This window comes from Nothoprocta perdicaria, unplaced genomic scaffold (assembly GCF_003342845.1).
Source record: "Nothoprocta perdicaria isolate Ctin4 unplaced genomic scaffold, notPer1 scaffold_323, whole genome shotgun sequence".
NCBI lineage: Eukaryota > Metazoa > Chordata > Aves > Tinamiformes > Tinamidae > Nothoprocta > Nothoprocta perdicaria.
In genome coordinates, this window is record NW_020455559.1 from 631,105 (window position 1) to 657,759 (window position 26,655).

General features: G+C 69.8%; 5 protein-coding genes across 5 annotated transcripts; 3 read left to right on the top strand and 2 right to left on the bottom strand.

Moving 5' to 3' along the window:
• Position 1: 1 nt before the first annotated feature.
• Positions 2-2,784, top strand: PPOX (protoporphyrinogen oxidase). Its single transcript, XM_026043253.1, has 12 exons — positions 2-88; positions 313-447; positions 587-702; positions 769-901; positions 1,003-1,161; positions 1,533-1,709; positions 1,780-1,840; positions 1,911-2,029; positions 2,110-2,223; positions 2,297-2,446; positions 2,524-2,566; positions 2,635-2,784. Exons 1-12 carry the CDS (start codon positions 2-4, stop codon positions 2,769-2,771), a joined length of 1,431 nt encoding a protein of 476 aa, XP_025899038.1. The 3' UTR covers positions 2,772-2,784.
• Positions 2,785-3,273: 489 nt separating this feature from the next.
• B4GALT3 (beta-1,4-galactosyltransferase 3) lies at positions 3,274-5,794 on the bottom strand. The gene is made up of 6 exons (XM_026043243.1): positions 5,539-5,794; positions 4,794-5,029; positions 4,529-4,719; positions 4,332-4,454; positions 3,855-3,959; positions 3,274-3,787 (listed from the first exon to the last, which is right to left on the bottom strand). Exons 1-6 carry the CDS (start codon positions 5,792-5,794, stop codon positions 3,274-3,276), a joined length of 1,425 nt encoding a protein of 474 aa, XP_025899028.1.
• A 1,139-nt stretch (positions 5,795-6,933) lies between these two features.
• On the top strand, positions 6,934-9,654 carry LOC112950644 (palmitoyltransferase ZDHHC3-like). Its single transcript, XM_026043244.1, has 9 exons — positions 6,934-7,070; positions 7,299-7,387; positions 7,467-7,534; positions 7,998-8,110; positions 8,255-8,316; positions 8,591-8,699; positions 8,785-8,857; positions 8,934-9,063; positions 9,162-9,654. The coding sequence occupies exons 1-9, from the start codon at positions 6,934-6,936 to the stop codon at positions 9,251-9,253; spliced, it is 873 nt and encodes a 290-aa protein (XP_025899029.1). The 3' UTR covers positions 9,254-9,654.
• Positions 9,655-10,412: 758 nt separating this feature from the next.
• On the bottom strand, positions 10,413-14,869 carry ADAMTS4 (ADAM metallopeptidase with thrombospondin type 1 motif 4). Its single transcript, XM_026043245.1, has 9 exons — positions 14,696-14,869; positions 13,558-13,881; positions 12,917-13,049; positions 12,655-12,825; positions 12,268-12,554; positions 11,569-11,755; positions 11,261-11,436; positions 11,008-11,183; positions 10,413-10,926 (listed from the first exon to the last, which is right to left on the bottom strand). Exons 1-9 carry the CDS (start codon positions 14,867-14,869, stop codon positions 10,521-10,523), a joined length of 2,034 nt encoding a protein of 677 aa, XP_025899030.1. The 3' UTR covers positions 10,413-10,520.
• A 4,046-nt stretch (positions 14,870-18,915) lies between these two features.
• Positions 18,916-26,476, top strand: NDUFS2 (NADH:ubiquinone oxidoreductase core subunit S2). The gene is made up of 14 exons (XM_026043213.1): positions 18,916-18,991; positions 19,042-19,164; positions 20,847-21,037; positions 21,965-22,085; positions 22,172-22,284; positions 22,903-22,977; positions 23,192-23,269; positions 23,547-23,632; positions 23,995-24,114; positions 24,252-24,381; positions 25,123-25,218; positions 25,302-25,385; positions 26,159-26,216; positions 26,323-26,476. Exons 1-14 carry the CDS (start codon positions 18,916-18,918, stop codon positions 26,358-26,360), a joined length of 1,389 nt encoding a protein of 462 aa, XP_025898998.1. The 3' UTR covers positions 26,361-26,476.
• Positions 26,477-26,655: the final 179 nt, after the last annotated feature.

Here is a 26,655-nt window from a genome sequence, read left to right on the forward strand (position 1 = left end):
GATGCCGCGCACCGTGGCCGTGGTCGGCGGCGGCATCAGCGGCCTGGCCGCCTGCTACCACCTGGCCCGCGGCCCCGGCGCGCCCAAGGTGAGGGCGGGGGGGCCCGGCGGCCGCTCCGGCCCCGCTCCCGGCGCGGCGGCGACCCCGGGCTGTCACCAGGGCGGTGTCTCTGGGGCGGCCATGGGGAACCCCCCGGGGTGGCCCTGGGGGAGCCGCTGTCCCCGGGGTGGGCCTGGCGCACTAGGGTGTCCCCAGAGGGCTCGGGGGTGCCCCGGGGGTCCCGGGGGTCCCGGCAGCCGCTCCCGTTGCAGGTGGTGCTGCTGGAGGGCAGCGCCCGCCTGGGCGGCTGGCTGCAGTCCACGCGCACCGAGGATGGCGCCGTGTTCGAGCACGGGCCGCGCGGCGTCCGGCCGGCCGGAGCCGCGGGCAGGGACACGCTGCGCATGGTAGGGACGGCGGCGCCGGGAACCGCGGCGCCGGGAACCGCGGCGCCGGGAACCGGGTCCCCAGCCGAGTCCCGGGTCCTCAGCACCAACCCGGGCACCCTCTGCCCCCCGGCACCCGCGTCCTGCCCCGTCCCCGCAGGTCTCCGAGCTCGGCCTCGAGGGTGACGTCCTGCCCGTCCCCGGGGACCACCCGGCCTCCAGGAACCGCTTCCTCTACGTGCGCGGCGCCCTGCACAAGCTGCCCTCGGGCCTCGGGTAGGTGACGGCGCCGGCGCCGCGGGGACGGCCGGGCCCCGGCTTCATCCCTCCGCGTCCCGCCAGGGCCCTGGTGCGGCCGGTGCCGCCCTTCTCCCGCGCCCTGCTCTGGAGCGGCCTCCGCGACCTGGTGGCCCCCGCGGGCACCCAGCCCGACGAGAGCGTCCACTCCTTCGCCCGCCGCCGCTTCGGCGCCGAGGTGGGAGCCTGCGCGGGCCGATAGCGCCCGGCCCTTATCAGGGCCCTGCAGCGGAGCGGGGGCCCCGCGGGGACGGCGCTCAGCCCCGCGCGGCCCCGCAGGTGGCCGACATCGCCGTGGACAGCGTGTGCCGGGGGGTGTTCGCCGGGGACAGCCGGGCGCTCAGCGTGCGCTCCTGCTTCCCGGCGCTCTTCGAGGCCGAGCGGCGCCGCCGCTCCGTGCTGCTGGGCACGGCGCTGGCGCGAGGTGAGACCCAGAGCGTGGGGACACAGGGCGGGGACACCGCGGCGTTGGCACCTGCTGTTCGCCAGGGTGACATAGGGACCCTGGCGTGGCCGTGAGGGTGCAGAGAGCAAGGGGGACACGTTGGTAGCCCGGCTGTGCTTTGTGGGCACCCCGGCACTGCCACCTGCAGCACGCAGGGCCCCAGGGAACACCTCAGAGTTGTCGCATGTGGCACACGGCCACGCTGGCACTGCCACCTGCAGCATGCAGGGACACGGGGGACACCTCAGTGTTGTCACGTGTGGCACACAGCCACACTGGCACTGCCACCGCTCCCCACAGTGCCCTGGGGAGGGGACACAGGTGCCCGACTGGCCTCTCGGTGCCCGCAGGGCCGAAAGCCGAGGCCGAGTCGCCGCTGAGCCGGCGGGCGCGGGCCGAGCGCTGGAGCCAGTGGTCGCTGCAGGGCGGCATGGAGAGGCTGGCCGAGGCGCTGGGCGCCGCGCTGCGGGCGCGCGGCGTGGAGCTGCGGTGCCACGCGGCCCTGCGGCGCCTGCGCCACGGCCCCGCCGGCGCCTGGCAGGTAAGAGCCGGGCCGGCCGCGCCGCCCGCCCGCCCCACGGCCCCCCGCACACCCGCCTCCTTCCCGGCAGCTCGCGCTCGACGACGGCACCGTCACAGCCGACCACGTGGTGAGCGCCATCCCGGCCGCAGGTAGGGGTGCCCGGACGCCTGGGCCCCGCTCTGCGCCACGGGGACGTGCCCAGCGTCTCTCTGCTTGCAGCCCTGGCCGCAGCGCTGCCCGCCGAGGCCGAGCCGCTGGCCCGCGAGCTGCGGAGCATCCCCGCCGTGACCGTGGCCGTGGTGAACCTGCAGTATGACGGTGCCGAGCTGCCCGTCACGGTGAGCCCAGGGCCACCCCGGCACCCCTGTGTGGCCGCGGTGCTGCTTGGCACGGGCCTGTCGCTCTCCTCCCCGCCCAGGGCTTCGGGCACCTGGTGCCCTCGTCCGAGGACAGCTCCGTCCTGGGCATCGTCTACGACTCGGTGGCCTTCCCGGAGCACGACCGTGCGGGCCCCCCCTCGCTGCGGCTGACGGTGAGCGGGGCGCAGGCGGGACGGGGGCTCGGGGTGCCGCCGGGGGCCTCACGGGGCCGCGACGGTGCCGCAGGTCATGCTGGGGGGCGCCTGGTTCACGCAGAGCTTCGGGGACCCTGCGGCCGCGGTGCCCGCCGTGCTGCTGGGCCGGGCTCGCGGCGCCGTGCGGGCGCAGCTGGGGCTCGAGGCGGCGCCGTCCCGCGCCATCGTCAAGGTGCACCAGGTGGGTGCGGGCACCGCGGGGCGGCCGCGCGGCGCCCCCGAAGCGGGGCTCGGGGGTAACCGGCTGCTCCCCCCCAGGCCTGCATCCCCCAGTACACGTTGGGTCACTGGCAGCGCACAGGTAGGGCCGGGCGGGGGGCTCCTCGGCGGCAGCGCCGCGGGGCCTCCGACCTCCCCGTGCGTCCCCAGAGAGCATCAGCCGGTACGTGACGGAGCGGCGGCTGCCCCTGAGCCTCGTCGGGGCCTCCTACGGCGGCGTCTCCGTCAACGACTGCATCGCGAGTGCCAAGGTGGCCGCCAGCCGCATCCTGGGGCCGTCCTGCTGAGCCTGCCCCGGCCGGGGCGCCCACGGCCCCTGGGGACACCCGGCCGGGGCGCCCACGGCCCCTGGGGCCCCCTGTGTCCGCGTGGGGCCCGGTGCCCTCACCCCGGCACCGCCCCGCAGCCGTAGGACAAAGTGTGTTCATTTTTAATTGAAAAACCCTTACAAAGGTCCAGGGAGCAGCTCATAAATAGAATAAATACCCACACGCTGGCAGCAGAGCCCGCGCCTGGCTCTGGCACACGCGCCCCGGCCTCGGGCACCGCGGGGCCAGCGCGGGCCCGGCCGCCCCAGGCCGCAGCAGCTTCCCCCTCGCCCGGGGCCACTTGCCCTGGGCTAGTTCCTCCCCGCAGTCTCTATAGCAAAGGCAACAGCACAAGCCCGTCCCGAGGGCCGCAGCGCCCGCCGGGCACCGGCTCCCGCCGCGGGGGCTGGCACAGCAGAGGCGCCAGAAGAGCCACTTTGCGACAAGCCAAGTCCCTGCCGGCGGGTGGCAAGAGCCAGGGCTAGCGGGAGCCCTGTGCCAGGCTCTGGTTTCCCCCCTCGGCCACCTCTCCTGGCACGGCCAGGCTGGCACCGACCCCCAGCACCGTGGGTGCCGCAGCCGGGTCGGATTTGCCCTTCCCGGAGGCTTGGGGGCTGCCCTGGGCCGGCGGGGCGCCGCTCTCGGGGCTGTGGGCAGCGCCGCGGGTGCCGTTCACCGCCCCCCCGGCCGTGGGCACCTGCGGGGCCTGGCTGAGGGCGCCGGGCAGGGGGAGCCCCCGCGTCGCCCAGGGCACGGGGGCGCGCGGCGACTTGCGCAGCATCTCCTGCCGCAGGAGGCTGGAGCTGCTCAGGTACCTGTGGCCCTCGTGGCCGGGCGCGAGGCCCCTGCGGGCCTGGCCGGCGCGCGGGTCCGTGCCGATGTCCACCGTGAGGTTGGTGTAGAGCGGCCGCAGCTGCTTGGCGAGCAGCGTGTACGTGAGCGAGTTCATGCCGTCCTGCGTCCACATGCGCTGCGTGCGGATCAGCAGGTCGAACCTGGAGTGGGGCGGGAGCGTCAGCGCCCGCAGGGACCCCCCGGCGTCCCCCGAGCCGCGGCGCCCACCTGTGCGGGTTCTCCTCGTTGCCCTTGTCGCTCTTGTGCTTCACCATCTTGTAGTGGCCGATGGAGATGGGCGGGCGGGCGATCTTCATGCCGGCCAGGCGCACCCTGCGCAGGCGACAGCGGTGGCTCGGTGACATCCCGCCAGCGGCACCACCTGGGTCCCACCCGCCTGGCGCTGCCACCCTCGGGTGGCACCCGCTCCGGAGGGGAGCCACCCCGGCACGCTGGCGTGGCCACGGCTGCCACCTCCCCTGGTGAGGTGGCCCCAAGGACCTACCGGAGCAGCTGGTGTCCCCGCCAGGGCAGGGACATGCAGCGTGTCCCAAGAGCACAGGGCGAGGGGGGACAGCCCAGGGGGGATAGAGCAGTGACAGATAGGAGGAGAAGCCCCCAGCCCAAGGGAAGGGACAAGGAGGGACATCCTGCCACCCCACAAGCCCCGAGCGCCACGTGCCCAGGCAGCCAGCAGCGCCTCACCTGGTGGCAATGTCATCGTCCTCGCCACCCCAGCCCCAGTACTCGTTGGGGAAACCATTGATCTTCATGTACTGGTCGGGGGTGAGAGCCGAGACCCCCCCGAAGTACTGCGGGTACGGCAGGCTGGGGAGAGAGCGGGGGCGTGAGGCGGACGGAGGTGACAGGGGTGGCCCCCGCGCCCCCCTGCCCGCCCTCACCTGTAGCCGAATTTGTTCATGGCCACCGAGACGTGCTTGGGGTTCCAGGGGTCGCACGTGTAGAGGTTGTGGTCGTTCTCGGGGATGAGGTCCACGTCGTGCAGGAAGAGACAGTCCCACTCCTCGTCCTTGAGCGCCTCCTTGACGCCCACGTTGAGCAGCTTGGCCCGGTTGAACGTGGAGTTTCCCGCCTGCGCCAAGAGGCGGTTGGGCGCCCGCCGGAGCCCCCCGCGCCCGTCCGCAGCCCCCCAGGCGCCCAGCTCACCTGGTGCACCACGTAGATGCCATACTGGAGCTGCTGGCGCTGCAGGAAGGGGTGCAGGTAGTAGAGCAGGTGGCCCAGGTGGCTCTCGCGGTTGCGGTGCGGGATGACGATGGCCGTGCGGGAGCGGGGCTCGCAGGCGGGCGGCCGGTAGCGGCCCCCGGCGCCCACGGCCGGGTTCTTCGCCTGGATCTGCTCGAGCGTGGGCGCCCGGCTGAACGTCACCGTCAAGGGGCCGACTGCGCGACAGGACGCGCGGGGCTGGCACACGTGGCCCCGGGCAGCGCCCGCGCGGTCCCACACAGCGGCCCCGTGGTCCTGCTGGACTTGAGAGGCCCAGAGCCAGCTCTGAACTTCACCCCTTGCTGCTCCCGGGCAGCCGGGCCGGCCCTTCCGGCCAAACCTGCTCTTCCAGGCCCCTCCCGAGCTGCTCCGGGAGCATTTCTCACGGCCCATGCAGCCCCTTTCCCGCTCCACTTGCTCCAAATGGAGTCAAGCGGGTCAGCAGCCCCGGCAGGTCTCACAGGGCTATCGCTCCCGCGCACAAACCAGGGTCAGGTAAAGCCCAAAAAGCCCAGGCCGAATTCCCTGCGCTCGGAGCCAAGGTCCTCCGGGCACCCTCCGAGCTGCAGGAGCCACAGCAGCCCCTGGGGCACCTCCTGGGCACCTCGGGGCCCCTCCGGGCAGCCCCCTGGACCCTCGTGGGGTCCCTCGGCCACCTCCATCCTCCCCCAGCCGCCCCACTCACTGAGGTAGGGCGAGCGCTCGGGGCAGTAGGGCAGGGGCTGCGCGGGGTCGGCGCCGAGGGGCTCGCGCGGCAGCAGGCGGCTCAGGTTGGCGTAGACGTCGCGCGTGCGCGAGTAGTCGAAGACGGGGCTGCTGTCGCGGCCGAAGATGGAGGTGAGGTTGCGGAAGCCGCCCAGCGAGAAGTAGGCCATGAAGGCGAACTGGAAGCCGATGAGCAGGGCGAGCGTGCAGGGCCGCTCGAGCAGGCGCCGCAGCATGGTGGCCGGGCACGGCGGGCACGGCGGGACGGGCGCCGCTCCTCACGTGGCGCCGGGGCGCGGGCGGCGGGGCGGCCGCATGGCCGGGCGCTGCGGCACGGAGCCGTCACCGGGGCGGCTCCTCGGCCCGGTCCGGCTGCCCCCGGCTCCCGGTTCCGCCCGGGCAGCTCCCAGCCCCTTCCCTTCCCGGTTCTGCAGGTCTCCAGCCCCGATCCCAGCCCAATCCCAAACCCTCTCAATCCCAGCCCCTTCCCTTCCCGGTTCTGCGGGGCTCCATCCCAGATCCCAGCCCAATCCTGAGCCCTCTCGGTCCTAGCCTCTTCCCTTCCCGGTTCCGCGGGGCTCCAGCCCCGATCCCAGGGGGTTCCCGGCCCCGCTCCCTTCCGCGCCCCGGGGGGCCTCGGGCCACATCGCTGACCTGCCCCGGGGGGCGCTTCCCACCCCGATCCCGGTGCTTCCCATCCCCACCCCGGGGGTCGTCGGCCCCACCGCCCAGCCCGTCCCAGCCTCAATCCCGGCCCCGGCCCCTTCCTATCCCGACCCCAGGGGGGCTCAGCTCCAACACCAGCCTGGAGCCCGCTTGCCCCCGGTCCCCTCCTGGTCCCGGTCCCGGTCCCGCTCCCGGCTACCCGGCCCCGGCCCCGGCCCCATCCCGGCGCCGGTACCTGCGGGCGCGGGAGCGTCAACCCCGCCCGCTCGTCGCCGCCGCCGCCATCTCGGAGCGCAGCGAAACGGGCGTGGGCGGAGCGCGCAACGTAGCGCGACGGGCTGACGTAAGGGGCGGGGTGACGTAACGCACGGGGGGCGGCCCCTCGCTTAAAGGGGCCTGTGCCCGCAGCCGGGCCGGGGGCGCCCGGGCCGGGGGCCGGGACCCCGCGGGGTGACCGCGACCGGGACCGCGGGACACGGAGCTCCCCGGGAAGTGACACCCACGGCGGGAGTTTTTCCCGCCAAGCGTCACGGCTGAGGGGGCGCGGCCTAACAAGCCCCGCCTCGCGGGGGGGCGTGTCCCGGACAAACCCCGCCCTGTCGCCGCGGCAACGGCGCACGCGACTCCCCCCCACCCGCAGTGCGTGACGTCACGGCGGCGCGGCGCTGCCATTGGGCGCGGCGGCGGGGCGGGGCGGGGCGGGGCGGCCATGGGCGCGCCGGCGGGCTCCCGGTGCGCGCGGGATCCGTGCGGGCCGCTCTGCCTGCTCCTCACCTACCTGAGCGTGGCCTACGCCGACTACGTGGTGCTCGCGCACGTGCTGCTGCAGCCCGCCTTCCGGGGCAGGTAGCGGGGCGGCCGCCGGCGCGGGGACGGGCCGCTGAACCGGGAGACACCGAGTGGGGGGCGCGGAGGGGGCGGCGGGAGACCCCGGTGTTCCCCCCGCCGCGTTCCGCGTCGGCCGCCAGTGCCGGGGCCCTGGTGCCGCCGGTGCCGCCGGTGCCGCCGGTGCCGCCGGTGCCGCCGGTGCCGCCGGTGCCAGTGCGAGCCCCGGCCGCGCTGCCCCCGCCGCAGCCCCTGGTGTCCCGTGCACGCCGTGGCCTTCAACGTGGTCGTGGCCCTGCTGCTCGCCTGCCACGCGCGCGCCGTCCTCGCCGACCCCGGTGAGCCCCCCCGGACGGGACCCCCACCTCCCCGCCCCCACGCGTCACCCCTTCTCATGGTGCCACCCGCCGTCCCCAGGCGTCGTCCCCCTCGCCGGCACCGCCATGGACTTCTCCGAGCTGCGCAGCCTGCGCAAGGCCGAGCGGGTGAGCGGGGACCCGGGGACGGGGACCTTGGGACACGTGTCCTGGGGACAGGGACCTGTGGATGGGGACCTGGGGACAAGGAGCAGCACATGGGGACCTGGGGACAGGGACCTGGGGACAGGGACTGGGGGACATGTGTCCTGGGGACAGGGACCCAAGGGATGGGGACCTGGGGACATGTGTCCTGGGAATGGGGACTTGGGGATGGGGACCCAGGGATAGAGACCTGGGGACAGGGACTGGGGGACACGTGTCCTGGGGACAGGGACCTGGGAATAGGGACCTGTGCAAGGCGACTTGGAGACATGTGTCCCGGGGATGGGGACCCGAAGATGGAGACCTGGAGACGAGGACCTGGGGACACGTGTCCTGGGGATGGGGACCTACAGATGGAGACCTGGGGACGTGTGTCCTGGGGACACGTCTCCCGTCCCCCTCTAACTGTCCCCGTGTCGCGTGGCAGAGCAACGAGGACTGGACCGTGTGCAACCGCTGCGAGACCTACCGGCCGCCGCGCGCCCACCACTGCCGCGTGTGCCACCGCTGCGTGCGCCGCATGGACCATCACTGCCCCTGGTAGGCGACGCGGGGACGCCCCCGGTGCCCACAGGAATGTGGGGACACCCATGGGGACATGGGGACACCCACGGGGACACCCGTGGGAACACGGGGACACCCACTGGGGCGCCCGCGCTGCCCGCCCGCCTCTGCCGCCCCTAGGATCAACAACTGCGTGGGGGAGCTCAACCAGAAATACTTCATCCAGTTCCTCTTCTACACGGGTGAGTGATGGGGGGGGCATGGGGGTGCTGCAGGGGGGAGCCCGGACTCCTGGGCCCCCTGGCCGGGCTGTGCCAGGGCCCCGTGGGCACAGGGAGCCGGTTCTGCCCGGAGAGCAGCGACTGCACCCCAGAAACAGAGCGAGGATTGGGGGATCCGGAGTGTGCTGGGGTCACTGCCCGTGCCCGTGGGGGTCCCAAAAGAGGGACAGAGCCCCGGCCCGGTGGCCGCGGGCCCCACACGTGCCCCGTGCCCTGACGTCCCGCTCCGGGCCAGGCCTGGCCAGTGTCTACGCCGCGGGGCTGGTGCTGGCCGCCTGGCTGCGGCCGCCGGACGGCAGCGCGACGGTGACACCGGGAGACGTCCCCAGCGACCGCGTGCAGACGTGAGTGCGGGCGCCGCGGCCGGACGCCTGGGCCCCACCACCGCGGTGGCTCTGTCCCCAGGCTGCGGCGTCACTGTCCCCTCAGGGCCCACTGCATCGTCCTGCTGCTCGAGTCCGTCCTCTTCGGCGCCTTTGTCACCGCCATATTTTACGACCAGGTGAGTTGGGGCTCGGAGGCGATGGCCTGAGCCCGGGGAGGGGACAGCTGTGACGTCCCCCCCGCCTCACCCGCAGGTCACCTCCATCATCACGGATGAGACGCCCCTGGAGCAGCTCCGCAAGCGGGTGCTGAAGGAGGCGGATCGGGAGGCGCCGCCCCGGCGGAAGCCCAGGCTGGCCCTGCTGCGCGACGTGTTCGGGAGAGGTGCGTGGCGGGCACGGGGGGCCCTTCTCGGTGACAGGGGGTGACCCGGCGACGCCGAGACGCCCGCGGCGGCTCCGCCGGCGACTCTCCCTTCCCAGGCTTCGTGATCTGCTGGTTCTTCCCCTGGAACTGCGGCGCGCCGGCGGGCACGGGCCCCGCTTACAGCTACCTGCCCGACTACGACGTGTGAAGCTGCAGCCGGCTTGGTGCTAGCGGGAGGGACGCTTGGTGACACCTCGATGGCAGCTTCGCGGGGCTGCCGTGGCCACGCTGAGGCACCGCGGTGGGTGCTGCTCTGGGGCCTGTCCCCCCTGGGACAGGGTGAGCCCCGTGCCACCCCCCCAGGGAACAATCTGCAGCACTGAGGCTGCCAGAGCCGCTCGAGGGGCGCGTGGCACCCAGAGCTGTCCCCTGGCGCCGCCAGGGCCCGTCACCCTGTGCGCTGCCGTTGGGCACAGCGGGCACCAAGCTGCAGGTGCTGCTGGGGACCCAAAGAAGGGGGTGCTGGCCCGGGCCGTCCCTTGGGGCTCTCGGGGACAGGTCAGGAGCGAGGCCCCAGCTCCCCGGGGCTGCGTGCGTCGACGGCAGCTCTGCCCGCCACCGGGAGCGGCAGCTGGGAAGGAGCTCCCAATAAAATCCCGTTTTGGGGAAAGCTGCTGGTGCCCTGTGTGATTGGCACAAGGGGAACCCGGGGGGGGCCCATAGCAGGGTCACCCCCGTGCATTTGGGGTTGTTCAGTGCTTGGCACCAGATCGGGGCAGCCGGGACCAGATCCCGACTCTGCTGATGTGGCCGCCGCCCTGGGCGTCACCCCCAAGGTGGTGACCAGGCCTGTCCCCGGACGCCTGGGCCCCCGTGCTCAGCAGCACCCTGAGGCGCAGCTGGGCTCGCAGCGGGTTAACGCGGCCGCAGCTGCGCGCGGGGCGCCCGGTGCCAGGCTCTGCCCTCACACAAACGGCACGCAGGCGCGTGGCGTCCATAAATAGCTTTAAATAACCGCGTGCGAGCGCCCGGCCGCGGAGGGGACACGCGGGGCAGGGACACGTGGAGCGGGGACGCGCGCCCTGGGCCCTGCCCGCGCCGCCTCCCCAAATAAATAACGGCTCCAAGAGCTGCTCCGCGAGGCCGGAGCCAGCAGCGACCTGGGGACGGGGGTGACGGCAACGTGGGGGGACCCTGAGACCTGCCCAGGGAGACTCCCCCATTCCTGGGTGCCCCTTTGGGCAGCGGGGGGACCCGAAACGGGCCTGGGGGAGGCAGCTGGAGGGGGGGGCTGAGGTAGTGACGGCTGCGCCGCATGGCTTGTCCCACATGTGACACGAGTCCGGCAGGGCTCAGACAGGCTACACAGTGGGGGCTGCCCGGTGATGCCCCCGCTCCCAGCGGGCAATAAATAACCCAATAAATAGAGACTTCAGTGCCGCGGGGCTCAGCGGAGCCCCAGGGTGCCCGCGGGACTACTTGGAGCGCCGCCGGCTCCGCAGGATCTCCAGGATTTCGGCTTTCTGCTTCTCCCAGGCGGGCGCCGGGGCGGCGCGCGGCGCGAAGAAGCTGTACTTGAGGCGCGGCGGGCGCCGCTCGTCCACCACCAAGGCCTGCAGCACGAGCGGCCGGCGCAGCGGCCCGCGCGCCGCCAGCGTCTCCTCGGCCTTGGTGGCGCCGCTGTAGCGCGCTGTGCCGCCGCCGGGCAGCGGCACGTCCGTCTCGGAGGGCACGAGCACGTAGGCGCCGTTGAGGAGCGCGGCGCCGCCGGGCTGCCGCAGCGCCAGGAACACGGCGCCGCGCTCGCCCGCCGCCGACAGCTGCCGCACCCAGAGGTGCGTGGCGCCCGCGGGCACCGTCACCACGTCGTTGTAGCCGTAGCTGCGGGGACGAAACGGGGCGCATGGAGCCCGCGGGGATGCCGCGAGCCCGGGGCGCCCCCCTGGCCCCCCGCCTCCTTACCGGCCCTTGGCGAAGGAGCCGTAGACCTTGGTGCAGGTGGAGCCGTCGCCGCCGCAGCGCATGCACTTGTCGAACTTCTTCCTGGAGCCGATGACGCGGTCGCAGCCGGCGGCCACGCAGCGGCCCTGCACGCACACGCCGGTGCCCTCGGGCGAGCAGGGCGTCCCGTCGGCCACCTGCGGGCAGCGGCAGCGCCTCAGCACCCGCGCCGGCCGCCGCCGACCCCGGCCTCCCCGCCGGTGCCGGCGCTCACCCGCGGCTCCAGCACGTGGTAGTAGCCCAGCGCCTCGGACTGGCACGTGAGCTTGCAGCGATCCTCGGCGGCGACGCCGCTGTAGCGCGGCACCCAGTCCATGGGCGCCGGGAAGCCCTTGAAGAGGTCGCTGCGGTAGTTGTAGGCAGCGCATTGCTGCTCCCGGAAGGTGAGAGCTGCATGGGGGGACACCGGCGAGCTAAGAATTCCTCCAAATCCCCACGGTTTTGGGGATTTGGAGCCTCCAAATCCCCTCGGAGTGCTCCGACGGAGGCGATAGGGACCCGCCACCCGCCGTCCCCACTCACGCGTGGTGCCGGGGCAGGCGTCGACGTTGCAGGAGCGGAACTGCGCCCGCTTGCCCGCGCAGTACCTGCCGCCGTTGCGCGGCGCCGGCTTGGTGCAGGCGCGCCGCGAGAACTGCACGCCGCCGCCGCAGCTGCGCGAGCAGGCGCCCCACGCGCCCCACGGCCCCCAGCCGCCGTCCACGGGCGTCTGCGGGAGAGAGGTGGCAAAGCGTGAGCTCCCGAGCCTGTGAGCTCCTAAACTCCCGAGCCTGCAAGTCTGCAAGCTCCCAGGCTCCCAAGCCTGCAAAGCTCCCAAGTTTCCAAGCCCGCAAGATTCCAAGCTCCCGAGCCTGCAAAGCTCCCGAGCCTGCAAAGCTCCTGCATCCCCGAGCCTGCAAACCTGCAAGTTCCCAAGCCTTCAAGCCCTCAAGCTCCTGAGCTCCCAAGTTTGCAAGCCTGCAAGCTCCCGAGCCTGCAAGCTCCTAAGCTTCCAAGCTCCCGATTTCCCAAGCCTGCAAGCTCCTGAGCTCCTGAACCTGCGAGCTCCCAAACCTGCAAAGCTCCTGCGTTCCCGAGCCTGCAAACCTGCAAGTTCCCAAGCCTGCAAGCTCCCAGACTCCTAAGCTTCCAAACTCCCGATTTCCCAAGCCTGCAAGCTCCTGAGCTCCTGAACCCGCGAGCTCCCGAGCCTGCAAAGCTCCTCGCAGCATCTCTGCTCACCTCGAACTCCTTCATGTCGCCGTGGCCGAGGCACCGGCCGCTCATGCAGGTCTTGCCGGCGCCGCACGGCGTGCCGTCGGCCCAGGGGAAGTGCTTGGTCTGGCAGAGCGCGCGCCCGTTGGCGCGGCCGGTGCACCAGAGCGCGGCGCACGGCGGCTGCGGCGTGGGGCAGTGGCGCGACTCGGGCCCGAAGGCGAGCTGGCACTGCCGGTCCGCGTCGTACTGGCTGCCCGGCAGCGCCGTGGGCAAGCGCAGCCACTCGGGGGGCTTGTCCAGGAGGCACTGGCCTGCGGAGGTGACATGGGGAGCGTCACTGCTTGGCCACCGCTGGATGCCCGGAGCGAAAGGAGCCAGTCCCTGCCGGAGCGCCGCTCCCCCGGCTCCTACCGTGGCCGTTGTCCAAGAAGTCGGTGATGAAGCGGGCGCTGCACGGGGACCACGTCTCCTCGGGGTCCATGGAGGACATCACCGGGGCCATCATGTGGCGCGAGGCGCCCGCGCGCCCGTTCAGCTCCTCGCAGGCCTTGGAGTCGTCGTGCAGCATGTTGAAGACGTGGCCTGTGCCGGGGACAGGACAAGGGCTCCGTCCCGGTCCCGCTCGGTCCCCCCAGCCCGGGGCTGTCCCCACCGCCGCCGTTGCCGTCCTCACCGAGCTCGTGGGCGGCCGTGAAGGCCGATTGCAGCCCGTCGTCCTCCACGATGGAGCAGCTCCGCGCGGGGTTGCACGCGGTGCCCACGTCGGCCATGCCCAGCGTGTTGCAGGTGGCCGCCCCGCACAGGTCCTGGGGGGGGGACACAGGCCGTGGCTCCCATCCGGCCCTGCCTGAGCCCCTGGGGACACCCAGGGACCCAACGGGCACCCAAAGTCCCTGGGATCCACCCTAGGGACCCTGGCAGCACCCGAAAGCTGATGAATGTCCCAAAGACCCCCCACTGGCACCCAAAAAAATGCAGGGGGCCCCCAAGGACATCTCAGGGACCCCACCAGCACTGAAACCCCTTAGGAGCCCCCCAAAGATCTATCTGGCTCCCAAATGCCCTAGGACACATCCCAGGAATCCCAAACTGCACCATAGCACCCCCTGCACCCTGGGACATGTCCGTGATCCCACCCAGCACCCTCCAGTGGGCTCTGGTGGCCGCCCAAAGACCGCAGACGGCACCCAAATGCCCTGGGACCCCACGGAACCCCAGCCAGCACCCAAGCACCCTGCCACGACACCCAGGCACCCAAAGCCCCCAAGCTGAACCCTCCGGGTCCCCAAGCACCCAGACCCTGCCAGCACCCACCTGCCGGGTGAAGAGGATGGCGGTGTCGAAGTGCCGGGGACTGTCCTCGTCGGGGTCGTTGAGGTCCCGCTGCCACTCGCAGAAGTTGCGCAGCATCTGGGCGGCGTTGGAGGTGACGGGGGGCCCGGGGGTGCCCGGGCCCAGCACCAGCAGCCGCGTCACCAGCAGCTCCACGGGGTTGGCGAGGCTGGCGTGCCGGAAGGCCTTGGCAGCGGCTGCCATCACCGTGAGCAGGTAGCGCTCGAGCTCCGGGCCGTGGAAACGCGCCATCGACTCGTCGGCCACCACCAGCGTCTCCACGTAGCGCGGCACCGAGGCGAAGCGCTGCCGGGGACGGGGCGCCGGGTGAGCATGGCCCCCGCCGTGGCCTCTGCCACCGTCCTAACCGCCCCCGCTGCGGTGCCACCACACGCTGGTGTCCCTTGGCACCGGGACAGCCCAGAGCTCGTGACCCCCGTGTTCGCCGAGTCTCATGGGGTCCCTGCTGCTGTCGCTTGTTCCTGTGCCAGCCCTTCCGTGTCCCCTGCCACCCTCGCGGCTCCGGGCTCAGGGCCCCGTCACGGTGCCCGGCCCGGCCCGCGATGTCCCCTCCCCGGCCCGGCCCGGCCCGACCCGCGATGTCCCCTCCCCGGGCCGGCCCGGCCCGACCCGCGATGTCCCCTCCCCGGCCCGGCCCGGCCCGGTCGGCCCCCCCGGGGTGTCGGCCCGCGATGTCCCCTCCCCTCCCCGGGCTGCCCCCGCCCCTGGGTTGTCCCCGCCCCGGCCCAGCCCGCTCCCGGTCACTCCTGTGTCCCGGCCCGTAGTATCCCATCCCGGTCCGTCTCATCCCGGTTCATCCCACTCCATCCTGTTCTATCCTTTCTCTTCCCAATCCAGTCCATCCCAGTTCATCCCATTGCATTTGCCTTGCTCCATCCAGTCGCTGTTCAACCCCACCCCGTTCCCCTCCATCCCATCCCGATTCATTTTATCCGCTTCATCCTAGTCCAGTTCATCCCGCTCGCTCCATTCCTCGTTCTAATCCATTCTGGCCTTTCCTGGCTCTTATCCTGCCTCATCTCCGGCAGTCCCAGTTCATCCTATCCCGGTCCATCCTACCCCTGTTGGGGCTCATTCCGGTACCCCGGTCCGGCCGTACCTTGGCTCTCCTCGGGGCCGGTTCCGCCCGCGGCGGCGGCTCCGTCGCGGCTCCCGCCGGTGCCGTCACGGGGCACATGGGCCCCGCGGCTCCCGGCGCTTGGCCGGGGGCGACGCGCGGCCACGCGAGACGACAACACGCGGCGGCCACGAGCGCCAGGAGCGCGCGGCGCATGGCCCGGAACGCGGCGGAGCCCGGGAGCCGCCCGGCCCGGCCCGGCCCGGCCCGCCGCCTTTTAGGGGCCGCGGAGGGCGGGCGGGGAGAGGCGGAACCGGGGCGGCCCCGGGGCAGCCCCGAGCCCGCGCTGGCCGCGCGCCCGGCGATGACACGGCCCCCCCTCCCCGACCCCCCCCCCGGCCCGGGAGCCTTTCCGGGAACTCGAAGCCCCGAGGGAAAAGGGGGGCAGGGGGATCCCGGGAACGGATCCACAGCCCTCCCACATCCCCTTCCCTAGCCGGGACCCGTCTGTGCGCCCATGGGTGTCAGCACCGGGTGCCACCCGTGTCTGGGCGGTTCTGGGGGTGTCCATGTGCGCTGGGCATGGGTGCTGGCCTCAGGGTGGCTCTCTTGGCTCCGATGTTCCCAATATTCCCAGGAATACTGGGTATTCCCAGCACCCTGGGCTTGGGGCTGGCACCCAGCACCTCCTGCCCCCCAGCACCCCCTGCAGCACCCAGCGTGTCCCTGCCACCCTGGCTACCCCGCTGCCCCTATTCTGTTCCCCGCGTCCCTCCCCATCCCTCCCAATTCCACCCCCCGCATCCCGCTCCATCCACCCCTGCATCCTTCCGCATCCCTCCCTGCAGCTTTCCCCATCCGCATCCCTGCCCATGGCTCTGTCCAGCGGCGCGGAGCCCCTCCCCACGCCCTCCCCGTGTCCGCTCTTCCCGGCAGCTCCACGCTGTGTCACCGGGATAAGTCACCGGCAGCTTGGCACAGCCGGAGGAAGGCCAGGAGCGAGGCAGGACACGGGGCGTATCCTGCTTCCGTCCTGCCTGTAAATGGGGGGCCGGGACCCTTCCTGCCCCACCATGGGGGGTGCCACCCGTCCGGCTCCGCTGGCACCTGCCGTCCCGCCCGGATCAGGGTCCCCCCGATGGGGACAGGGCTGCAGGAGACGTCGCTGGAGCCGGCAGGGACACGGGCACCGACGGCGCCGTCCCCGGCAGAACAAAAGGGTGACGCGGGCCGGGACAAAGGGTGTCAGTGTCACCCGGTGCGGCGGCACAAAGGAGCTCTGTGCCCCGGTGCTGCTGCGAGCCCAAGGCGCTGTGCGGGGCGGAGCGGGGCAGGGCTCCCACCCATGGGACCCCCCTGTCACCCCTGGTCACACTCCCCTCTCCAGGCCCTGCTGGCCCCGTGAGCCCCCATGGACACCTGGCTCCGGCATCCGCTGAGTCCGGCGCCAGCCAGCACCGGCATCGGCTACATCCTGCATCTGCCAGCTCCGGAATCCGCCAGCTCCAGCGTCCAGCGCTGCCTGAGCTCTGGCATCCCAAATGCTCCAGCATCCCAAATGCTCCGGCATCTGCCAGCTCCAGAATCCACCAGCTCCAGTGTCCAGCACTGCCTGGACTCTGGTATCCCAAATGCTCCGGCATCTGCCAGCTCCAGTGCCCAGCATTGCCTGGACTCTGGCATCCCGAATGCTCCGGCATCTGTTGGTTCCAGAATCCGCTGGCTCCGGAACCTGCCGGCTCTGGCATCCCTGGCTCCAGATGCAAAGTCCCCCCCTGCCCAGCTGCAGAAAATGCAGGTGCAGGACAAGGCCATGGGTATCCCAAGCTCTCTGCACCCATGGGTGCTACCTGCATCCTCCCCTGTCCCAGGGACTGGGGGGGTTGTCCCCACTGTGGCAGGGCCCCTGTGGTGCCAGGGAACATGAGAGCTCTGCATCACCCTGGAGCATCCTGGGCTTTGCACACCCAGAGGTGCCACCTTGGGGACAGGGGGATGTTGGAGCGTCCCTGGCTCCTGTGCACCCAGGGATGCCACCCTGGGAACGCAGTGACCTTGAGGTGTCCCCATCCTGGGAATGCCACCTTGGAGACACAGTGACCCCTGGAGTAATCCAGGGTCTCTTGCACCCAGAGGTGCCACCCTGGGGACACGGTGACCTCGGAGCATCCCCGGCTCCCGTGCTCCCAGGGGAGCCACCTTGGGGCCACAGTGACCCTGGGGCTGACGCACAGCCCAGCTCAGGCTCCCCGGGCTGAACTCCAGCCACATCAGGGAATGAGGACGGGAGCTGGGAAGGCCGGAAACACCCGAGGCGGGAGGAGAAGGGGGGAGGGCAGGGACTGCCGGCAGCGGGCTGGGAACGCCGAAGCCGCGGGCTCCGGCATTCCCCGGAGCGCCGTGCCCGTTCCCACATCCTCCGCGCTGACCTCACGCCGAGAACAGGCAGTTCCCGGCGCTCGCGCCACGGAGCAGCCTGGCCGGGAGGCGGGAGTGCCCGCGCACACGCATGTGCGGAGATGTTCACGCATGTGCAAAGGTGTTCAGAGATGTTCACGTGTGTGTGGAGGTGTTCATGCGTGTTCAGAGATGTTCACATGTGTGTGGAAAGGTTCATGCATGTGCAGAGATGTTCATGTGTGTGAGGAAAGGTTCATGCGTGTGCAGAGATGTTCATGCATGTGCAGAGATGTTCACATGTGTGTGGAAAGGTTCATGCATGTGCAGAGATGTTCATGTGTGTGAGGAAAGGTTCGTGTGTGTGCAGAGATGTTCATGCATGTGCAGAGATGTTCATGCGTGTGCAGAGATGTTCATGCATGTGCAGAGATGTTCACATGTGTGTGGAGATGTTCATGCGTGTGCGGAGATATTCATGCGTGTTCAGAGATGTTCACATGTGTGTGGAAAGGTTCATGCATGTGCAGAGGTGTTCACGCGTGTGTGGAGGTTTTCATGTGTGTTCAGAGATGTTCATGTGTGTGCAGAGATGTTCACGCATGTGCAGAGATGTTCACGCGTGTGTGGAGGTGTTCATGCGTGTTCAGAGATGTTCATGAGTGTGCAGAGATGTTCACACGTGTGTGATGTTCACACGTGCAGCCGCCACGCGTGCAGCGCGTGCAGCAGTGCTGGCACATGCATGCACGTTCACGAGCGCCGCTGTGCACGAGCCCACGGGCGTCCGTCACAAGCCGGTCCCCGTGGCTGGGGACACCGGTGGCCGCCAGAGCCACCCGGCGAGCGGCGGGCCCAGGCGTCCCGGGACGGGAGGCTGCCGCCCGCCCGCAGCTCCTGCCTTTCCCGCGGGAAGTCCAGGGGCTGGAGGGGGGGGCCGGGAAGCGGGGAGGCCCCCGTGGGGCCGGTGCCAGCGCCCCAGCTGGGAGCTGTCACCCCGCGGGCAGCGGGGCCGCCGTGACTCAGCGCGCCGGGGACGGCCGTGACGGGCGCTCCGGCAGCCGCTGGCGTCACCCGGGGGCCGTGACGCCAGTGGGGGCGCTGGGGGGGTGCAGGGGGGACGCGATGACTCCGAGGGCCCTGGGGACACTGGGGGGGGACACCCCAGCTGCGCGGCCGGTCCCGACACGGGCTGTCCCTGGTGTCCCCAGGGGCAGAGGGGCACACGAGCCCTGCCAGCCCCTGCGTGCGGCGGCCAAGCGCTCCCGCGCGGCAAATCTCGCTGTCGGGAATGGAATGTCCCCAAAGGACACGGGGAGACCTCAGACTTAATCCGCATAAAGGCAGCGCCCGCCGGGAATATCCCTGAGGAGTCTCTCGAGCTGCTGGAGGTCTCAGCCCCCTTTTATCCCGATTTCCCGACCCTCCCCTTTTCCCTGTTGGCCAAAGGCACGGGATACCCAGCCTTCCCAGCCTTTCCCGGGGGCAGAACGCGCGGGTCCCCAGGCCTCAGCCGCTGTGGGTCCCTGTGCGTCCCGGTGTCCCGGGCCCGTGGGCGGCCCCAGGAGGTCCCCGCATCGCAGGGAACCACCGCGCTCCCCCGTCCCCTCGGGTCCCACCAGCCGCTGCCCGCCAAAAAGATGGCGGCTGCAGCTAAGGGCAGCGAAGCGAGGCCAGAATGGTTCCCTTAGTAAAGATGACGCCGATTTTCCCCCCGCCTCCCGCTGGTTCTGCCCCTAGTCAATATGGCGGGCGCGGCAGGAAAGAGGGGGTGTGGGTGTTCTCGGCCGCGCCCTCACCAATCATGGCGGCGGCGGCGACGTCGGGGGTGGGGCGCGCGCGCGCGCGGTGCAGCGAAGGGCAAGATGGCGGCGCTGCGGGCGCTGTGGCGGCTGCGGGCACCTTCAGCGCGGCCGCGGCTCGGGGCGGCCCCGGCGAGGTGAGCGCGGGCCGGGCGGGCCGGGCCGGGCCGGGGCCCCGCTCCGCTCACCGGCTGCGTGTGCGCAGGGCGGCGCATCAATGGCAGCCCGACGTGGCCTGGGCGCAGCACTTCGCGGGCGCCGTCCTGTACCCGAGCAAGGAGACGGAGAAGTGGGTGCCGCCGCCCTGGAACGGTGAGGGGGGCCGGGGAGCGGGGGCAGCGGGGGCTGCCTGGGTGCCCCCGGCACGGCGGGAGCCCTGGGAACCCGGGGGGGCTGGTGGGTGGCGCCTTGGGGACCCAGGGGGACCTTTGGGGACCCCTTGGGGACCCGGGGGACCTTGATGGGTGTTGGGGACCTTTGGGGACCCCTTGGGGTCCCGGGGGACCCTGGTGGGTGTTGGGGACCCAGGGGGACCTTGGTGGGTGCCGTGGAGGACCCATGGGGACCTTCATGGGTGTTGGGGAACCAGAGGGACCTTTGGGGGCTCCATGGGGCCTCATGGGGACCTTGGTGGGTGTTGGGGACCCAGGGGGACCCTACTGGTGCTCTGGAGACCCATGGAGACCTTTGGGGGCTCCATGGGGACCTTGGTGGCGCCTTGGGGACCCACAGGGACCTTCACGATGCTTTGGGGATCCAGGGGACCTTGGTGGGTGGTGGGGACCCAGGAGGACCTTGGGGAGCAGCTTGGGGACCGAGAAGAGATCTTGGGGGATGCCTTGGGGACCCAGGAGGATTTTGGTGGGTTATAGGGACTCAGGAGGACCTTGGGGGTGCCTTGGGGACCCATGGGGACCTTGATGGATGCCTTGGGCCTGGGGAGCCCCACTGGGACCCTGGTGGGGCCGTGGAGACCTTGGTGGGCCCCTTGGGTCACAGGGACCTTGGTGTGTGCTCTGGGTTAACTGGGTGCCGGCCCGGGTCTCACTGGGTGCCCTGGGCCTGGGGGGGGCTCGGGCAGAGGCCCCGCATGCCCAGGAGGTGCCAGGTAGGTGCCCTGGGTGCTGGGGGTGGCCGAGGGCTGGGGCTTGTGGGGCTGGCTGGTGGCCACCCAGGGGTGCCCCGAGGGTGCTCTGGGCTCCTGGGTGCTCCGAGTGTTGACAGGGGCAGAGCAGGGCCGGGCAGAGGAATCCCAGCCCGGGAAAAGGTCGGGATCGAGTCGGGATGCGAAACGCGGAGAGCAGTGGGAGGAGGGAAGGGAGAGTGGGGGTCTCTGTGGCTCAGCAGGGCTCATCCGAGGAGCCCGTGCGGTAGCAGGGGCCCTCAGGGGCGTCCCCGGCTGCGATTCCGGAGAGGAGCGGAGCCCGGGAGCCCGGGCTGCTCCGCAGGGCGGCCCGTGCCCGCCACGCTGGCGTGTTCGGCTGCCACGGGCGCGAGGACGGGAGCCCCCTGGCAGCCTCAGCCTCCTCCAGGGCACTTTGCTGAGGGGGCCGAGCACGACTGGGGCAGAAATAGCGGTGAAATCTCTTCAGTTTGGAGATCCGGGCACCTTACGGTGACTTGCACCCCGAAAAACATCCCCCGGGGCTGCCAGGCGGGTGGTACCGGGAGCCACATCCCCGTGCCGGGCAGCTTCCCCGCAGCAGCTTCTGGAGCAGAGCTGCAGGGAGGGTCGCCAGGGCTGCTGCAGGACGTTTCTGCCTCAATTCAGTTGAATTTTGGCAATTATCCTCTCCTCGGACCTCCTCCGCGTGCAGCCACCATGGGAAGCATCTGTCGGGAACGTCGCATTCCCCGTGTCCAGCCGAGATGGCTCTGCAGCGCGTGCGGCCGAGCGCGTTTGCTGGAGCCCGTCCCCTTCTCCCCCTGGGGCTTCCAAAGGGAGATTCCCCCTGCCCTCGGTTCCGACTCTCCTCCTCTCTCCCCCCGAGCAGACAAGGACCCTCCGGCCCAGAAGAAGGTCTCCAGCTTGACCATAAACTTCGGGCCGCAGCACCCCGCTGCCCACGGCGTCCTGCGGCTCGTCATGGAGCTGAGTGGGGAGACGGTGAAGAAGTGCGACCCGCACATCGGCCTGCTGCACCGGGGCACCGAGAAGCTCATCGAGTACAAGACCTACCTGCAGGTAACCTGCGGCAGAGCTCGCGGGGTCTCCCGGGTCCCCGAGGGGGACCCCTGAGGAGGAGACAACCTGAGGAGTGTGTTAGGAAGGGTCTGAAGTCAGCACCCCGTATTTGCACCGTGCAGGAGCCTGATGCTGAAGCTCTCCTGCTCCTAATCTGGTTTCATCAACACATCAATCTCCCTTCGTGTCCTGAAGGGAGCTCCTAGCCCAGGGATTGGGTTTTCTTGCCTGTAAGGCCTTGTGAGGTCGTCAGTGAAGGGTTAGGACAGCGGTGAGGACAGCCAAGGTACTAAGAGTAAGAGAAGACGAGAATGTTTGTGTCCGTGGCCGCCGAATGGGAGACGTCAGCAGCCTTCTGGAGCGCTGGAAGTGGGTTTAATTGCCTGTCAGATCGTGCAGCAGCGTTTGTAAACAGAGCTGTGCAGATTTATTATCCCCACGGGATTTTAACCTTTCCGCCTGCCGGAGAAACGGCACTTGAAGTAACCCAGCCCTGGGAAGGGGAAGCAGCACGGGGCAGGCAGGGAGCCCGGAGCGCCGGGCGCAGGGCCAGGGATGGGACTGGGAGAGCGCCAGGACAGCTGCGCTCGGCTGTGCAGGGCTCTGATGCCAGCCCCAAAAGGACTGGTTGCCATCCCGTTTTCCTGAGGTCGCTCCATGGGTCATGGAGCCCGGAGCTCTCAGGGGACACCCCACGTTCATGGCATCCGTGGGAGCCACGGAACTCTGGCAGATGGACCTTCTCCCTCGCGCCTTATCCCAGGAATAGGGTTGTTCCTGTGCAGGGCTGGAGAGCGCGGGGCCGCCGGAGCTGTGGTGGCTTCCGTATCGGAGAACCGCCCGCTTCGGACGAGCTTCCGAGCGCTCCCAGGCTGCCGGCGCCTGGTTCGGTGTCCAGGCTCCTCAGGGGTGTCTCTCTCTCGTCAGGCCTTGCCCTATTTTGACCGTCTCGACTACGTGTCCATGATGTGCAACGAGCAAGCCTACTCCTTGGCCGTGGAGAAGCTGCTCAACATCCGTCCCCCTCTGAGGGCCCAGTGGATCCGAGGTGGGAACATCGGATCGCCCCCGTCCTCCGCATCCTTTGCCAGCCCGTGCCAGCCCTCGTTCCTGACACCATTTCTCCGTGCCCAGTCCTCTTTGCAGAGATCACCCGGCTCCTCAATCACATCATGGCTGTCACCACGCACGCGCTGGACATCGGGGCCATGACCCCCTTCTTCTGGATGTTTGAGGAGAGAGAGAAGGTAAGTGGCAGCACAGCAGGTACCCAGAGAGGCCTGGCAGGGTTCCCCCTTCCCGGGAAAACTGTCGTCCCCACAAGGCAACCGGGAAGAGGATGGGAGATCTCACAGGAGAGAATCCCTTTTCCAGGATCCCTCAGGAGAAGCTGTTTTGAGCCTTAGATCCTAAAAGTGCTTGTGCCGGGGAGAAATTACCATGGGAAGCAACCATCCAGGCTGTGGTTTGGCCTGCCTGGAGGCTGCAGACCTGGAGTTCTTGACCTTGGGGGTTTCGCTAAGCACTAGGGGCTGCAGCTGGTGGCAGTGCTGGAGGATGCTGTAGATCTGGCTTCAGATGTGCTTGGAACTGGAGTCGTTTGGAGGAAGATCAGAGCCCTGCAGATGAGCTCGTGGCCATCAGGTGGAGCCAACGGGCCCCTCTGCAGAACCTCAGGCGCCTTCTCCGCCGCTAGCTGCTTCGCAAGGGGCTTCAGGGAGGATTTTGCAGCAGGAGCTCTTCTTGCACAAGCCCCCCGAGCTTTCCACGGGGACAAGCTATGCCTGTGACGTGGGGGTGGATTTTGGGGTGCGTGCCGGTGCCTTGGGAGCGGGGCTGCAGCGAGCTGCCCTCTCGCCCTGCAGATGTTCGAGTTCTACGAGCGGGTCTCCGGGGCTCGGATGCACGCCGCCTACATCCGCCCCGGCGGCGTGCACCAGGTAAGGGCTGTGGTCCGGCCCCATGGCTCCGCAGCGCCCGCGAGCTGGCAGCTTGTCCCCTCGGGTGACAACCAGCTCGTGGGATGCTGGAGAAGGGGCTCCCTGCGGGCGCTTCCTGGTCTGGTGGAGGCGGATGGGGCATCCGTGTGTGGGTGCTGGTCCCTCCAGCAGCTCCCGGCTGTGCGTGGATTCGTGTCACCCTCTTCCCGCACAGGACCTGCCCCTGGGGCTGATGGACGACATCTATGAGTTTGTGAAGAACTTCTCCATACGGATAGACGAGGTGGAAGAGGTGGGATGCTGCGATGAGCAGTTTGGGGACGCGGGGGTGGGATGCTCCCCGCTTCCCAGCACGCTGAGGGCCGTCGTGGCAAGGTGGCGCCTGTCCCCGCTCCCCCGGGACATTCCCCCAGTGGCACCAGTGGGCCGAGCTGGCTGGGACCACACCGTAGCTAAAAGGCGGCGTCCAGCACCGCCCCAAATCCGTGCCTGGAGCAAGGGGCTGCCCCGGGCTGGGTGGCAGGACGGCGCTGGCTGCGCGCGGGCTCCTAACACCCCGCTGCCTGCAGATGCTCACCAACAACCGCATCTGGAAGAACCGCACGGTGGACATCGGGGTCATAACGGCGGAGGAGGCCCTCAACTACGGGTTCAGGTAGGTCCTGTGGTCGAGGCCACCCAGGGCTGATGTCAGGCCACGTGGTTGAAGGGCCGTTAGGAAGACACGGGGCTGTTGTGGGCGCCCTCCTTGGCTCTGGAGAGTCGGTGTCAGCCTCTGGCAGGCTCCGCACAGCCTCAAGAGGAGCAGAGTGAACCCCAAAAGCTCAGGCCTGATGGCACGAGTCCCCAGGGCTCAGCCGAGCCACCTTGGGGGCCATGGCTGTGCTCGGAGTGCCACCCAGTGGTGCAGATGGGTCTGTCGCGCTGTCCCTGTGCGCCTGCGGTCCCCACGCTGTCCGGGGAGGTGCTGTGGGACCCCGTTTTGTGCCCGTTTTTCACCCGGTTCTCTCCGCTCAGCGGGGTGTTGCTGCGAGGTTCAGGCATCCACTGGGACCTGCGCAAAACGCAGCCCTACGACGTCTACGACCAGGTGGAGTTTGACGTCCCCATCGGCTCGCGGGGTGACTGCTACGACAGGTACGCGGTGCCGGGGCCTCCGCGGGGCCAGGCCTCCTCCGTGGGGCCCCGGTCTCGTCCCGGGGCTGGGCGGCACGGGCACCTCGCCAGGCTGCCAGAGCCCGGGCGGGCGGCTGAGCCGCGCTCTGCCGTGCCAGGTACCTGTGCCGCGTCGAGGAGATGCGCCAGTCCCTGCGCATCATCCTGCAGTGCCTCAACAAGATGCCCGAGGGGGAGATCAAAGTGGACGACGCCAAAATCTCCCCTCCGAAGCGGGCGGAGATGAAGGTAGGAGTTACCTTGCTCTGTTACTCGCCCCACGGGCCGCCACAAGTGCCCAGGGGCTGAGCTCGTGCCACCTGCGTGTCGGCACTCGTGCGGATGAGCAGGAAATGCGGTTTGGTGCCACGCTCTTGGGCTTTGTTTTGGCCTGTGACACCTGTCTGCGTGCCCTGCAGGTGGGCAGGGGTTTTGTGTGGCTGGGGGCTGCTTGGCCTCTTGTGCTGCCTCCCTTCCTGCCACCTCTGCCACGCGCGGTGCTCAGGGAGGCTCTGGGCACTTCTCACAGCGTCACGGAAGGGTTGAGGTTGGAAGGGACCTCTAGGGATCATCCAGTGCAACTCCCTGCTCCAACAGGGACACCCAGAGCACGGGGGGGCCACAGGGCAGGATCCAGGTGGGTTTGGAGACCTCCAGAGAAGGAGACTCCACAGCCTCCCCGGGCAGCCTGCGCCAGGGCTCTGGATGCCAGGCTTCTGCATGCACTCGAGTGCGAATACTTGGGTTTGCTGCATTGCTTTCAGCCAGAAAAAACAGCTCGTGGCAATGGCCAGGGCCTGCTGCGAGCCAGGGAGAGGAGCTTGGGTGGGTCCTGCCCGGCCTTATTGCTTCACTCTTGTCACTGCCGGCTCTGGTTCCCACGCATGAGGCTGCGCTCACGGAAGCGGAGCGGGTGGGAGCGCGTGCAGTGTCCCCTGTCCCCACGTGCCTGCCCGCGAGCTGCCTCGGTGACCCCCCTTCTCTTCGCAGACCTCCATGGAGTCCCTGATCCATCACTTCAAGCTGTACACGGAGGGCTACCAGGTGCCCCCCGGCGCGACCTACACGGCCATCGAAGCCCCCAAGGTGCCCGCTCGTGTTCGTGGACGCTGGGCTCTGTGGCTCTGACATCCCTGCCTGTCACCAACCTTGTCCCCGTGTCCTCGCAGGGTGAATTCGGGATCTACCTTGTCTCGGATGGCAGCAGCCGCCCCTACCGCTGCAAGATCAAGGCGCCCGGCTTTGCCCACCTGGTAGGTGATCCGTGGGGCTGGAAGAGCCAGTGGAGCTGGAGAACTGGGGGGCACTTGAAGACCTGCTGCTGCAGGACAAGGTTCCCCCTTCGGAAGGGGGTTAATTCCTGCTGGACGGACGAAGCGGGGCCCGTCCCTGCTCGCTCGGGCCGCTTGCTCCTGCAGGCCCCGGCTGTCCCTCAGCTGCCGTGCGCTCCGAAGCCTCTCGTGCTTCCGCTCTTCGGGCTGGTTTCCTTTCTCTGCTGATAATTGACCACTTCCTTCCCTGCGCCGGGGCCGGCGGGGGCTGCCCCCCTCCCGCTGCCGGACCCTGCACCGTGGGAGCCCTGTCACCCAGAGGGAGCAGGGCGCTGCCCCAGCGCGCCCTGCAAATGGGGCCCCACGTGGGATTTGGGAGATCTGCCTCCTGGGTTTGGGAATCTGGGCGAGAGGCAGGGCCCTTTCTCCCCGGGGCAGCTGCTCCGAATGGTTTCCGGATCAAACGCTGGCTCTGTTCCTTACCGCCCTCCTGTGCCACCCGTGTGGCCGACAGCAGCTGGCAGGGAAGGGCCCAGCGCCACGTCCAGGGTGCTGGGTGTCCTCGGGGAAGTCCTCAAGAGTCCCCCGGAGCCCTCTCCTTGTCACCCCTTGCCACGTGCCAGGCCCGAGGCCGGGATGTCAACTTGCTGAGGGGCTCCCAGAGCTTCGAGCAAAGTGCGGGTGCTGCCAGCCATCCTCGTGGCGGAGGAGGAAGGCTCCAGGGTGACATGGGTGCCCTCTGTTCTCTTCCTTAGGCTGGACTGGATAGGATGTCACAGGGCCACATGCTGGCAGACGTCGTGGCCATCATCGGTAAGGGCTCCTGGGCTGAAGGCACAAGCCCCTCAAGCTCCTTCCTTGCCCTTGGGGGCTGGATTAGGGCTTGAACCTGCCCTAATCTCTCTCCTCCTCTTGCCAGGAACGCAGGACATCGTGTTTGGCGAAGTGGACCGGTGAGGTGGCGCCTGCGCCGCGCGCCGCCCCGCGTGCCCGGGGCGGCTCCTCCTCTGCCTCGTCCCCCGCGTTCTTCAGCCGAAGTCAAATAAAGACAAAACTGTCCTGCCTGTTGCTCAGCTTGGAGCTGCTGCCACCCTGTCCTTCGCCTCCTCCATCTCCACCGATCCCGGCTGAATCACTTTTCCTCCCTCTTCCTGTGCGAGGCCTGCGGTCACGAGCTTCCCTTCCCCACGTCCTCCCTCCCCAGGGGACGGTTTCCCCAGCCTGGGGGAGACCCGAGGGAGATTTCGTGGGA